This window comes from Diadema antillarum, unplaced genomic scaffold (assembly GCF_040938485.1).
Source record: "Diadema antillarum isolate AM-2024a unplaced genomic scaffold, OU_Dant_1.0 scf00000186, whole genome shotgun sequence".
Taxonomy (NCBI): domain Eukaryota; kingdom Metazoa; phylum Echinodermata; class Echinoidea; order Diadematoida; family Diadematidae; genus Diadema; species Diadema antillarum.
In genome coordinates, this window is record NW_027271075.1 from 52755 (window position 1) to 67985 (window position 15231).

Here is a 15231-nt window from a genome sequence, read left to right on the forward strand (position 1 = left end):
GTTTCGTTTATTATTATCTTGCTATGAAATTATCTTCAAGGGGGACTGTAAATCCATGTACATTCTAGTGTTACACGTGCATTAAAATCATACGCACGGATATGAAACTGGTCACGTGAACTGTATTATATCAGTCTAATTCATCCATTGTTTTCCACCCCGTAAAACAAAGCAAAGCAAGACATAACGTGACGCCAGGTATGAATGCTGCGCGTTATCTCTGTGTGAAAGTACGTATTTATCGACACGTCTGGCTGCTTTGCGTGGTTGGGAGACGACACACCTAGGGGATTCTTCTCGAATTGCTCGTCGGCTGGTAGAATGGGGAGAGGAGATCCGGCTGCCGCGATCTCGGCTTCTTTCTGTCTGTTTGGCCCAACGGTTTAATCGATTGCCTCGTCTGCCTCCCGTCGAACTCGCGTCCCCGTGGATTGTCGGCGTTGGTAGACGGAGACCGATTGCTGTCGATGCTGTCGATGCTCTCTCGCTTTGGATCGTACATCCTCGGGTGCTGACGGTGGTTCGACATTCGAGAGAGCTCGCCGTCCCTCTCGCTCTCGAGTTGCAGCGTCTTGGGATTCTTCCGCGTTTGAGCCTTCTTCTGTCGCTGAGTCCGCATCTCTCGGGAGACCTCGCGGGGGATCTTGTCGGTGCCATCTCTGCCTCTTCTTGTCACATCGTGAGGATCGCTGTCTTGGTCGATGTCCCTTGACGGTTGCTTGCGTCTCATGTTATTCCTTTCCTGTGACGGCCTGGCGTTGTCTGCATCATTATGGCGAGGCATGTTTGCCTTGTGACCGTTGTTTGTCGCATAACCGTCGTCACTCTCGGCGTCATCACCGTAGTCGTCATCACTCACTGTATCGTAAGGCACATATTGCCATGGTCTTCTGTGTTGCTCGTTTGGCTCAACTGACCTCGATGGGTGTAGCCGTCGTTTGGAGTGCGATACAGAGTTGCTACCATAGTCTCTGGACTCCCCGGTCTCCCTCGTAAATATTCCCTTTCCATCCCACGAGTGCGTCGGTCTGTCAGCTCCTGCCTTCCTCGCGCGTCTGCTCCGAGCCGCATCTCTCTCATCCTCATCCGAGAAGCTTTGCGGCTTCATCGATCGCGGCTGCCTTAAGATTCCCCGCCGCGGCTCTTGCAACTTCCCGTCCCCTTGTTGCCCAGAAGTTCTCCCCTGCGGCAGGAGATCTGGCATCCAACCGTCAACGCTGCGATCACGCGTGCGCTCAACCATGGTCAACCCGTTGGCGCGCGTTCTAGGTTGCAAAGCAGAAGAATCTATGAATGCGTCTTCGTCGACTGCGTCGACATCGTTCAGAAGGTCCAAGCCGGTCTGCACCCTGAGCAGGATGAGCTCGTGCTCCAGCCTATCCCGCTCCTCCTTCTCCTCCTGGATGGCCGATTTGAGGTCCTCCACGCGACCCTGAACCTCATTCATGTGTCTGTGCAAAACGAAACAAAAATAATGTTTTTTTTTCCTTTAACCCGCGTTCTCAATATTGCTAATATTATTGCAATTACATAGTGAACCAATTTTACTTTTTTCATTACTGCCATTACTATCATTCGCAATGCATTTTGATTTATCATCATTATAGCTATCATCGATTAACATCGGACTTTGGTCATGACTAAGATGGTTTTCTCGTTCGTTGCACAGGAGGTAATAGGTTAATATAACTGATATTCCTGTGCAGCAATGTTTTAAAAAATAAGTGAAAAGAGGCAATTATAATACCATGTCCATTTGCATCAGTGCATGCTTGTGCCTTTTACATTGTGTGTGTGCATGAATATGGGTGTATATCAGTTGTGTGAGAAGCTCCTAGATAATCATGTTCAACAAACCTTGTGAATGTATCCTTTATATCCAACTCTAGTCGCAAGTCGCTGGACATAATTTGATGTCGATAGTCAATGACTTCTGACAGCTCGTGAATGTCCTTGACTCTCTTCTCCAAGATCTTCAGCTTCTCACGTAATCGTCTCCTATCCATGGGATCCCGCATTTCAACAAGCTGCTCGACCAGCCGTTGTTTCATCTTTCTGTAGCCGACCAGTTCGGCGTGCATCGCTTCCGTTGCGCTGATTGTCCGGGAAAGGTTGCCCCGCAGTCTGCGGATGCGTTGATGACGCCTCGTGAAAAAATCGACCTCGTTGGTGTCGCTGACGAGATCCATCTGTTTAAGCGCGATGGACGTCGATAATTCCTTAACGCGCTGATCGATGGTTTCGATGACAGTCGGGAAGGTGAGTGGATTCTTCGCCAGTCGCCCTGGAACGTCTCCTTCCTCCGAATTGTCCCGACGCTCCAGCAGTAGTTCAGGAGTCGCAGGCGGTGTAGGGTCGTGCTGTGGTATTTCGTTCTCATCATATTCGTCATCGCTTGATGAGGGCGAGGCAAGACGTGGCTGACGTGGAGCAGGAGTTCTGTTAACCTTCTCTGGATGCTTCGCCGGCTTACGCGATTTTCGTGGTAACTCTTCCTCTTGGCTGCTGTCCATATGTGTAGTCTGCTTGTCTACAAGAGGTTCAACGTCCTCCGCGCCCTGTGTGGTCAAGGGTTCCCTTTTCTCCCTGATCCTCTGACCTCGCAATCGCCGCCGGATCCGCTCCGCCTGATACCACCAATTCTTCGATAGTTCCACGGCCCTGTGGATCTTGCGCAGCAAGTCCGGGATGAGCCTCAGAACAGCTTCGAAGCGTTTGTGATTTGGAAAAGCGATGACGTCTTTCAGCGAATCCGGATCGAACAAAGTGGTGTTGACATCCCCCGAGTGCAGCAGCGATCCCCAGCTGACATCGACCTGCTGGAGCTGGTGAATGATCTCGAAGAGTTTCTCGCAGTCCTTGGAGATGTCGTACAGCGTCTTCACCGGCATGGAATCCTGCAGGGCTGCGTAATTGTCAATATTGGACATTACCAAGAGGGTGGAACCCCGCACAGAGGGCGCTCCACCTCCTTTTTCCACCAGCCGGATGGCCTGCGGGATCTCCTCCATCACCATCTCGTAGTAGAACTCAAAGAGCACGGAGTAGATGCGTTCGTCGAAGACGCTTTTCATCTGTTTCAGGTACTGGATGTCCTGTGCAAAAGTCATGAAGCGGTCCGACACGGTGAAGTCGTCGTTGTTCCCATCCCGTTCGGCGTACCACCTGTTGATTTGGTGATGGACTTCGTCGACAGCGTTCACTGTCTGGTTGTCTGGAACAGGGTGAAAATGATCGTAATAACAGGCAGTAAGTGAAACCCTGTGGCCAGGAACATGCCATATGTTATCGTTTAGTGCTTTCTGCTTATTTTCTTGTCCCAACAAATGCAAGTTAATGGAAAATGATAATAACGGTATTCATAATCCTCCCAGTGTTGTGCACTAATCCAGACAGTACTCCTAATTTTTAGATAACACATGATGGCCGGCCGTCAGCCCCACTGCCCCCCCCCCCCCCCCCCCCCCGTATGTTTCACTGGAGCCTGACTGCGGCGTGCATTAGGCCTACTTGGTAGTTGACATTCCGACGGCTGTATAATAATACATCTATGTACGTGTAGGTATCTACATTAATCATTCGCCGCAATGCAAAGTCGCAGGTTGAACTTCTATGATACACATTAATACACGCACACACACACACACACACACTCACACAAACACACACAGATCCATAGAGGGAGGGGAAGGGAAGGGGAGGGAATACTGACCCATTAGCGCGATACATATACTGCTCTACCTCCTGTTTTTAAGTTGGAAGGGTTATCAACGATTTTCAAACAGATAACAAAACCAACTAGCACAAATAAAACGCTCCCACTAAAATTATCGTGTACATGTTTAAGCTCAAAGGATCCGAAGATAACATGTATCGACGTTACGTTTGTATCAGTCAATCTAGCTGGCCATGTAAAATTTGGGGATTACAAGAGTTAATTACAAATGTAAACATCAATTTGATGACTCCTGTTGCATGATAACCAAGGCAAGTCCTGAGATCTTCAACTGTGTAGACTATGTGCAAGATCTAGTAAGTGAAGTGTAAAGGCATGTCAGTTGCTTTAACATACACTCTGTATTTGAAGATCGAAGCACAATATTAATCATAACAAGTAGAGGTTTTGGTCGGCAAACGCAATTAGCAATTAGATTACTGATGTGTAATCACAAGTGATCTGTTCAGGGTTAAAAATGTCAGGTATATTTTATTGTAAATATACAGTGTATTTTAAAATAAAAATCTAAGCTGCTCAGGACTATACCATCTTAAAAATAATGTATTTAACAGTGCACATATAATTTTGCCGATGGGGGCAAAAAGAGTTCGACACTGTAATAGAATGTGCTCAGCTTGAAGAAAAGGCACATAATTTTGTGTATTCGGTAATCACATATTCTGGACGAAACGAGGAAATATCTGCTTTCTCCTTCTTCTCATTATTATTATAAATATTTACCTGCGAAAAACAAATGACAAATAGTAAGATATGACAAATTTTTACTTATAAATTCAAGTAGGGCCTACATTCCTTGTTCTGTAACAGGCGAAGTATCACTGAAAATGCCTTATTTTGCTACGATGATGGACTTACTTTATTTTTTTTTTTTTTTTTGGTGTAATCTCGCTTAACCTGTTTTGGGATTGGAACTCTTCCAATTAGGACACTAAAACATTTATGACTGATTTATTTTGCTGCTATTCTTTCCCATCCGCAGTTCACCCATTATCGATGAGTCTTCGACTGTCCTTGTTCTTTCTGAGGAATATGAAATACAGCCTCTATTTTTAATGATATCCAGCTTAATTTCTCTGCATCACTCTTACCATTCCAACTGTCCTCACTCTTTATAAGGAATGTTAAATACAGCTTCTCTTTTTAATGATATCCAGCTTAATTGAATCGGGCAATACACGGACTTACAAGGCACTACCCTGGTGAGCATGAGGTAGAGCGCACCCGTGTCGTGGCGCTCCGTAACACATTGCAGCGTGGCCTCGAAAGCCTTGATCTGGCGGTGCATAAGGTCGTTCTGCTTTCTCCTCGTCGCCCCTCGCATCTGGTCGGGATGAGTCTGGGTGAGAGAGAAGACAGCTCATTAATTGATGGACGATGAATAAAGATAATGATAATATTGATACTATATTGATGATCAAGTAATCAATTGATAATGCTAAGTGATTACTTAAGTGAGCAGATGATTATTTTGTAAATCATTCATCCATTCTATTGTGACCATCTATATTGTATTTTCTCGTATATCATTTTATTTCCTTACTCATTTTGCTCGTTCAGCACTATTCATTTTTTTTTTTTTGGGGGGGGGGGAGGGGATAAGGATCTCTTAATCCCATTCTCACGGAAGCTCTGTCGAAGGTTGGCATTGAATCCTTTTTAATAAACCATCAATTGTTTTGATATGCATGAATAGATAAATGAATTAATGAATTATACTTAACTACTCCATAATTATTATTTTTTTTTGCTATTCTTGTTATCATTATTATTATCATTATCACTACTACTACTACTACAAGCACTTATTTTACTATCATCGTTACTCTCATTATCATTATTAATGTCATTATTGTAGTCATCATCATTACTGATATGAGACATAGGGGATCGACGTTATTTTACATTGATGACGGCCTTGATAACAAGATCGGGAATAGAAGTGTTTTGTATTTATAATAGACTCATAATTTCCTCGCAATCTTTATGGCAATGGTACCATGTCATTGGAGGTGTAGTTCCCTTCTTGTTTTTTCTGTGATGTCTGACAAGTGATTGTGTATATTCTTCTTTGTAATCTTGATTTGTTCATGAAATGACTTGCGTACGGCCTTCATAATGATTACCAAAGTTTCTTCATACGATAGTTAGGGCGTGTGAGGTCGATCATGATGGTGCAATCAGGTGGTAAACGTTTGGATTGAGTTCTAAGACAGTCAGATCGTTATCACGTTAAAAAAAAACACGCACAAAAAAAAAAAAACGTAATCTAGAATAATTTAATGTGCACTTAGTATATGTAAGTAAAGTTGATTCATCTAATCTTTTTATTTATCCGTATTCTTCATTTCATCCCGCAGAGTTGGCCTATTCAGTTGTATATATACAAAACTGTTTTTCCAGAGACGCCCTTATATGCAGGTTAATAATCAATGACAATGATTGCACGTCATGAAAATACATGCAACATTACGAAACGCGAAATAACAATATATATATATATATATATATATATATATATATATATATTAATATATATATATACACATATATATATATATATATTATTTATATACCTATATATATCAGTATCATATTTTTTACTACAAAGAGTGAAAAGAGTGATTCAAACATTACACTGTATACAGTCATTATGAAAATGTACATAATCATATCAGAATATCGATATCATAATTGAAGGGGGATGAAACCCGGGAATCCGCACGCATTGAACAAAGACATAAAAATCTAGAAAGGAAACATGAAACCCATCCCCACTAATTAAATGCTTACAGACATCCGCTTTTCGTTTTCGCTCTATTGCATAATTATCAAGTACAATTCTAAAGTTTTGCAATATCTTTGAAAGCAAGGAAGGACGTGCATTCTGAACAGTACAATACAATAAGGGAGTGCATTGCACAAGATGGCGGAAACCTATATATGAATTATTTTCCTTTATATTTCATCCTTGGACAGGGTATTTGGAGAGAACACTTTATTTAATATCGTGTTCTATAATTTATTCTACGTACTTTGTTTAACCCTGGTTCCAAATACAATATTGACATGTACGCCCTTGCATTGATTATTGCTTTAGTGAGCGCAACAAACAAATGTTGGGATGTAAACTAATCCTTATTCAAAGTACAACCCGTATTTGTGAATGCTAATTCTGAAGTTTTGTATATTACCCTTTTCAGTTTTGTTTTGTTTTGTTTTGTTTTGATTTGCTTTTTCGTACAGCTTCTCCAAGAACCCTGGTGTAATGAACAGTGTGAGGTATATCATCAGGATAAGACATATACTCTTCAGTGATTCATATACAAAAATAAATGTTTCATTCTCCTAATACAACCTATCGTCCGAGACATTTTACAAACAAAACATTCGATTACGCTTTATTTCTGCAACTTTTTTTTTCCAAGAATACAATGTAGAAACAATAAAACAAATACAACAATAAGACAGAGAAGATAAAATTTTACATCGATCAATACTTTAAGAATTTGTTTCAAATTCATATTAATGAAATCACAATTCTGTATATGATGTCTGTCCAATTTTGAAAATACTAATTGGTTCTTCTAAGTTGTTTTCTAAAGTTATTATTTTGTGCGATTATCGAATAATCTTCATTTAGCCAGGGTACTCCTCACTTTTTTTGACACACGGATATAAGAAGGGGCGCGTCTATCACACATTTTCAGCAGAGTACTTTTGAAACGACGCAACATTCTCTCTGTGTAAGAACCGCAAGAATAGAATTCTTGCCAATCGATTTTTACTCAATTATATCTTTTTCAAATTCACCACTGTCAAAGGGTCTACAAGAACAAAATGTGCTTATATTTGTAAAGAGAAGTTCATAATTGCCTTTGATTTCAGTGTATACTATAGAGTGGTCAACCGAACCTGCTGTTCAGACTCCCGATTTCATGACATTCGCACTTGGTAAAGTATAAATTGGATAAATGGAAGACTGACTGTGGGGGATGACTCTATATTGGGTTGAGATGTGTATCAATTGTGGGCGCTATAGATGGACTCTCTGACTTCCTAATCAATATACCAATTTACGATGGGCTACTATGGACATGTCGCCATTCACTCCACATTATTCTCTGTGCATAACATAGGTGCTTTGAATTCAAAATGACTCGCTGAAGTGTCTAAGGGCGAAGCGCGTCACGGCCTGGGGGCTAAATACAATGCCGCTCAGGCGTTACGAGTTCACTCCAATTTTTTAAATTGGCTGGTTTGGCAAGAGAATGATAGGAGCATGGTGGACTTGATCAGTGGCGACGAGCGTGAAACATTACAGGACAAAGCAAATAGAAGGTCAGTACTATGTATGTACCTATTATACAAAGTACAGTCAACCTCTCCTCGCCGAGTCCAAAGGAACGCAAAATATAATTCGATATTACTTTTATTTTTCTCGTGTTGAACGCGAAAAGCTGCATTCAAGAGAACACGGAGGTATTCTATCTTTGTTTGTTTGTCTCGATTATGTATCAGTACAAGTAGTGGTATTTATACGATATGTGACAATGTGTGTGTAAGAGTGTGTGTTTGTATGTGTATGTGTGTGTGTAAGAGTGTGTGTGTGTGTATGTGTGTGTGTGTGTTTTCATGAGTGTATGTTCGTCAGGGGCGGATCTAGCGTTTTGCTAAGTAGTATAGGTCGAGTTGACCCAATGACGATGCATGACGCAAATCTCTCGTTTGAAGAGGCTACACCCCAGTAAATAATGCCAGTGCATATCTTGGCAATCAATGACTTAAAGTCAAAGATATAAAACACCTGTTTCTTGACCCTGGCCTAATCTAAGCGTCAGTCATCACCACAGCGCCACAGGAGGGTGGGGGGGGGGGGGCACCGCGAGAGGAGGAGATTGTTTTGGTTTTGGCATGGGCCATGTAGCTCCATGGTGCGTGTGTGTGTGTACGTGTGTGTGTGTGAGTGTAGGCATTCAGCGTATGCAGACAGAGCATGCCTGTACTGTAGTGACCGGAACTATTGTGCTCTCCCCTTCTCCCTCCCCCATCTCTCCCCTAGTTTGCAGGCACGAACCCTTGTTGGTCGTAAAGGAGTCTGCGTCAAGACTACTATATGCACCACTTCGGCACTGTCCCATAGGCCCTGTGTTGTAGCTTCTTAGTTTAGTGGTGCGTGTATTAGTCTTGGCGCATGCAGACTCCTATACGACCAACAAGGGTTTGTGCCTGCAAACTATCTCTCCCCCCTCTCCCTCCCTCTCTCCCCCTCGCTCTCCCCCCCCCCCCCTCTCTCTCTCTCTCTCTCTCTCTCTCCCTCTCTCTCTCTTTCTCAATGATCCAGTCAGCAGGCTGATTGTAACCAGGGAGGTTAGGTAGTCTCACCTCCCCGTTGTAACTCACTGCCAAATAGCACATTGTCAGCACCGGCAAACTGGCAATGCTTTCCTTCTTATTCCTGTATTTTCGTTATTTACGGGTCAATTTTTTTCGTTCGAAATGTAAAATGGATGACCATAGAATTTCTCAATAGAATATAAAATTGAAAACTTTAGAAAGGATAGAGAAAATTGAGTTCACTTTGAATGGTCTGCCACAGGCAGATATCCTTATCATGCTCTTACGTAATACGACAGCTGCTTTCTCAACGATCCAGTCAGCAGGCTGATTGTAACCAGGGAGGTAGTCTCACCTCCCCGTTGTAACTCACTGCCAAATAGCACATTGCCAGCACCGGCAAACTGGCAATGCTCTCCTTCTTATTCCTGTATTTTCGTTATTTACGGGTCAATTTTTTTCGTTCGACATGTAAAATGGATGACCATAGAATTTCTCAATAGAATATAAAATTGAAAACTTTAGAAAGGATAGAGAAAATTGAGTTCACTTTGAATGGTCTGCCACAGGCAGATATCCTTATCATGCTCTTACGTAATACGACAGCTGCTTTCTCAACGATCCAGTCAGAACCAGGGAGTAGTCTCACCTCCCCGTTGTAACTCACTGCCAAATAGCACCGGCAAACTGGCAATGCTCTCCTTCTTATTCCTGTATTTTCGTTATTTACGGGTCAATTTTTTTCATTCGAAATGTAAAATGGATGACCATAGAATTTCTCAATAGAATATAAAATTGAAAACTTTAAAAAGGATAGAGAAAATTGAGTTCACTTTGAATGGTCTGCTACAGGCAGATATCCTTATCATGCTCTTACGTAATACGACAGCTGCTGGAGTCATCAAACCCTGGCTTGGCCTCCAGGTTTGTCACGCCTGAGCAGAAAGTTTATTTGCAATGGACAAGTACTTTGACTCCCAACTCCCAAACGACAAATATACGCACCCCACTTTGGGTACACAACTGGTGGGGACTCGCCTCAAACGAGAGATTGACGGCATGGGGTCATAACAAGACCCCAACCCCCAACCCCCAACAAAGAAAAAAGAAGAAGATGAAGAAGAAAAAGAAGAAGAAGAAGAAGAAGAAGAAGCAGAAGAAATGGCTTTAACAGCTCAAACCTGCTGACAAGCACCAAAACAAGGAGCCAAAGGGGGTAAATCGCCTACCCCACCCCCGTAGATCCGCCACTATTCGTATGCATTTTCTTGTCCTTGTTTCAGGATTTCAAGATTCCTTTCTCTTATCGGCCATCAGTATGCAATGGTGGTCGCATCGTTTTACTACTACAGTGTAATCTTATTCGTTGCTGCTGCTGTTAGCTAATGATATTCGTTATTCCGAAGGTTTGTTAATCCGAAACACGCAACTCCTTATACCTAGATGTTTATTAATCCGAAAATGAAACAGGGTTCATTGATTTATAGAAATTTGTGGAGATGTATCGAAGGTTCGTTATTCCAAAGGCTCGGTTATCCGAAAAAGAAATAAAGTCCGAAGGTTCGTTATTAAGAAAATGAACAGAAGATGAAATGAAACTTATTTCGTTTCCAGATTAACAAACCTTCGGAATAACGAACCTTATTTAATTTTCGGATTAGCAAACCTTTGGAATATCGAACCTCATTTCATTTTCGGACTAATGAACCTCTGGAGTAACAATCTTTTGGGACAATGAACCTACGGAATGACGATTTGTAACCGTTAGACACTGATGTGTTGCTTATGTATATTAAAGGCATGCACACAGCTCACGAATGCAAACTTGGTTCCGAGTATGGAACAGAAACAGGGGATATGAGCAGCTCGATACTGCGGGCTCCGAGGGAAAACAAAAGCCATCGATTTGAGTACATTGATAAACCAACCTATTAGGTTTTTGTAACACTTTCACGAATGGCCGAATGTCAACGCCAGTTTTCTCCGAGACTCTAACAGAGAGTGATCACTTGTGGTTCTTCGTGCGTGATTGCTCTCTCAATTAGTAATAAGTTGGCTGGTCTTACTATAAATGCACCGTAATTTTTTCCCCTAAGGACCCGGTAACCAGCTATTCAACATTAAAACTTTGTGTTATTTTCTAATAGGTGTCGTATATGAACAGTTCATTCAGGCCATAATCAGGCGACCTGACTAATTCACAATTTCTTTCACGTGCTTTGCAGCTTTTGCAAATCTTGTATCACACAATGTCATGAGTGTGATCCAGTTTGCATGTACGTGTATTTATACCGCAGTTGCAGTTGCTGTAAGATGATAATTTTTATTATACGTGCCGAGGCAGGTTTTTCTGGTTGCTGGAAAAATAAAGAAGCCATCTTTCTCGCATGAAAGTGTGGTTCATTGCCTTGGAATCTATAGCTCGCTTGCATGGGTTGTTGCCATGGCAGCAATGTAATGGGGCAAGCTTTCAGACTGTGAAAAACAGCCTTTGGTATACATAAGATACATAACATCAGTGCCACATGATCGCTACACTGGTGAAACTGAACAGTGACAACCCTCATTACCAAAGTTTTCCCAACTCCCCTTATAATGTCCCTTTCAGGTTGCTCCATGCAAAATAAAAACGTCCAATTACGAGATGGGTATTTTACATCACAACCGTAGATGAAATGATGAGGCTGGGGGCCTCTTAGCACATCATGTCGAGTTGCTTTCATTCAATCTATGCCGCAAAACTGGCACAAGGGAACAAAATGATATATTTTCGTCAATTATAATCTAATATTATGCTGGTCGTTATTCAGGTTGGGGAGGCGCATGTTTGGCGCTGGGTACGAAGGCGAAGCCACTCCATTTACTAGTACAAAGTTGGCTTCGAAACATAGAGCACAGATCAAACAGCAAACCGAGAAGTAATAGCTTCATGATACTCTGACATGAAATATAAGAGAATAATTGGACTCTGATGTTTCGCAAAGCAAAGTAGATGAGGCGATTGTGTCATCGTCACAACCTTACTCTCCCGTTGGTACGTACAAACAGACTATTATAAACGTCATCTCCCCCCTAAAAAACCAACACCACAGAAAAAACAAACAAACAATCAAGCAAACAAACAAACAAACACAACTACTATTGTAATATCTTTTACTAATTTATTGTCACAATTCAATAGTTCTAATGCGACGGATACTTGTTTGTTTGTTTGTTTTTTCATCGCGACTTTTAAATAAAAATTATTCATTTATTCTTTTACAGGTCGGTGGAATTGCCATAATTCTGATGCAAAGAATGCCTTTTTTTCATTGCTACTTGAAAGCAGAAATTATTTATAAATTCGTTTAGTAGGTGGAAGACTTGCGAGGAGATTACAGTTGCCTTAAGACGGTGATTCTTAACTTCGAGGATGAACTCATGGTTAAGTATGGGGCGCCGAGTGTTGCATGGTATCTTGCATGGTCGACAAAATGACAATTTCTTGACGAAATTGTTATTTCGTTACCACTTCACTCGTTCAAACCCATAATTATGCACATTATTACAAATGGCAGTTCGTTAAACTAACCTGAGCAAACAACAGTCCCTTATTCCTCCTTTTTTCATTTCTTATTTTTCTGTTAGATATTGTCACAAATGTACACACTAGTACATGTATGATGTACTGTATGCATGGTTGTTTTAATGTGTATCTACACAGGTGGACCAGACTAATGGAGAACATTCTATGTGGTATACATATAGTACATACAGGCTGACCAGATCAGTGGAGAATTTTCTAGGTGGTATACAATGTAGCTATACAGTACATGCATGGAATAGGAAAAACATTATAGCTCACTCAATCTAGAATGATTTCACCCATTTCCAGAATGTTCTGGGAAGTGCTAACATATTTGGCTGAGTGAGGCACTGTCCCTGTAGCCCAATGTGATTGGTAGTTAATTTTGGTAATAATGTTTTGTACATAGTTAGGCAGTGAGTCATCCAGGTTTCCTGGAACTTGGACTGGCTAGTAGGTTGGAGAGAGTTATAGAATGTGCTAGAAGGGGGTGAATGGATAGTATATAAGCCAGAGAAATTCTGCAGTAGGCAGAGTACCCAACACCTCTGCTCTGAGAGTTACGTCACTTCTGGCTCTGAAGCGACTTGTTATAGTCAGTCCTGTGTTACCTGCTGACCTGTTATGTTTGTGGAGATAAGGCCTGGGAGACATTTTGCCTGCAGAGAATTATTGCCTACATTGGAGATAGACTCCATATTTTAATGTCAATGGACATTGCTACGGCAAAGCTGTGACGGGCTGGATTCCTAGCTGGACAATATAAAGTGAATCATCATTCAACGCATCGACTGGACGTGGTCGTTGGATCTGCACATTTCGCTGTGAACATTATACCACGGACCTATCACATGGCATATACCTGGATTAATACCGAGGATAATCGCAACCTGCGCCTCTGGATTTACGTCGGAGGTATCATTCATTTGTGCATCGAACATCCTATCTGGACACTACCAGGGAACTGTAGCGATTTGTGATAGTTTGGATGCATGTAAGTGATCCCATTACCGATTTGTAATTGTTTCTATTGATCATTGTTGTACTGATATGACGCCGATTACCAGTCTGTACCTACAATATCACTGTTAATAAACCGCCTGAACATCAGTTGATTGTTTCTTTTGTGCGATCATTCTCGGAGTGATTTTGGTCGTAACAAAATTGGGGGCTTGTCCGGGAAGTGAATTTAAGCCAAAACTTAGAATTTGGAACGTTCCGGAATCCAGAATATTGGTACAGACAAAATACCAGCTGAGTTGATTGTTCACCTGTATATTGTGTGTAATACATCGTGACAATGTCAATCAGTACAATGGATGTTCAGGCATTTGTTCAGAGGACAGATTTGTCCCTCAAAGATTTGCAAAGGTTACGCAAATGTGATTTGACTGCTATTGCACAGCATTTAAATGTTGATGTTCCACAAGGTGTAAGAAAAGCAGAAATTCTTGACTTAGTAGCTGGTCACATGGAGCTCAAAGAAGAAATCGACATTCCAGATCAAGCTCAAATTTCTGATCAAACACGGCTTGAGCTTGCTAAATTGGAAATGAAGGAGAGAGAAAGGGCAAGGGAATTAGAACTGGAGAAAGAGAAGATGAGATTAGAAATGGAAAGGGAGAGGGATAGAGAACGAAGAGAAGTGGAGAAAGAAATTGAAATGAAGAAACTTGAAGTGGAGCAACAACTGAAATTGCGTGAGATGGAATTGACTCATGCACACACTGTTGGAAATCGTGAAAGAGCTCCCTCTGAATTTGATTTGGCCAAGAACATTCGATTGGTGCCAAAGTTTGAAGAAAACAGAGTTGATGCATATTTTGTGTCATTTGAGAAGGTGGCTAACAGTTTGAACTGGCCACAGGAATTTTGGCCCTTGCTCCTTCAAAGTGTGTTTGTCGGCAAAGCAGCCGATGTGTACTCATCTCTCTCTGAAGAGCAATCACGTGACTATGCTACAGTCAAGAAAGCAGTGTTGAATGCTTATGAGTTGGTGCCAGAGGCGTACAGACACAAGTTCAGAAATTCGTACCGAAAACCAGGCCAGACACATGTTGAGTTTGCTCGTGAAAAAGAAATGATGTTTGATAGGTGGTACAGATCCCTGAAAGTGGATCAGGATTTTGATAACCTACGTGAGGTTGTTCTCTTGGAAGAATTCAAAAAGAGTGTTGCTTTCAGTGTGAGGTCACATTTGGATGATCACAAAGTGACAAGTTTGCATAAAGCAGCCTTGATGGCTGATGAGTATGAGCTGACCCACAGAAATGACAACAGACCACCTTTCAGGAATTTCTCTGGAAATAGGAGAGACAAAAATCAGTCGAGCAATCCAAAGAATGCTGGTCCTGAAAAAGGCACGAGTTCTGAAACTTCATCGGCACCAAAGCCTCAATCTGACAAAGGGTCCAGTACAAGTGCAAATGTCATCAAATGTTTTCACTGTAATAAGACAGGGCATGTAAAGTCACAGTGTTGGAAGTTGCAAAACAAAACAAAGAAGGACTTGGGATTCGTCATGTCAAAAAGTGTCCTACCCGAAAACAGTGTCCCGTTCAGTGAAACACAGGCCATTGAAAGTCAGTCTCCC

General features: G+C 41.7%; 1 protein-coding gene across 1 annotated transcript; it reads right to left on the bottom strand.

Annotated features, from left to right (window-relative positions):
* Nucleotides 1–283: 283 nt before the first annotated feature.
* On the bottom strand, nt 284–5069 carry LOC139723321 (uncharacterized). The gene is made up of 3 exons (XM_071634582.1): nt 4925–5069; nt 1858–3214; nt 284–1451 (listed from the first exon to the last, which is right to left on the bottom strand). The coding sequence occupies exons 1-3, from the start codon at nt 5058–5060 to the stop codon at nt 284–286; spliced, it is 2661 nt and encodes an 886-aa protein (XP_071490683.1). The 5' UTR covers nt 5061–5069.
* Nucleotides 5070–15231: the final 10162 nt, after the last annotated feature.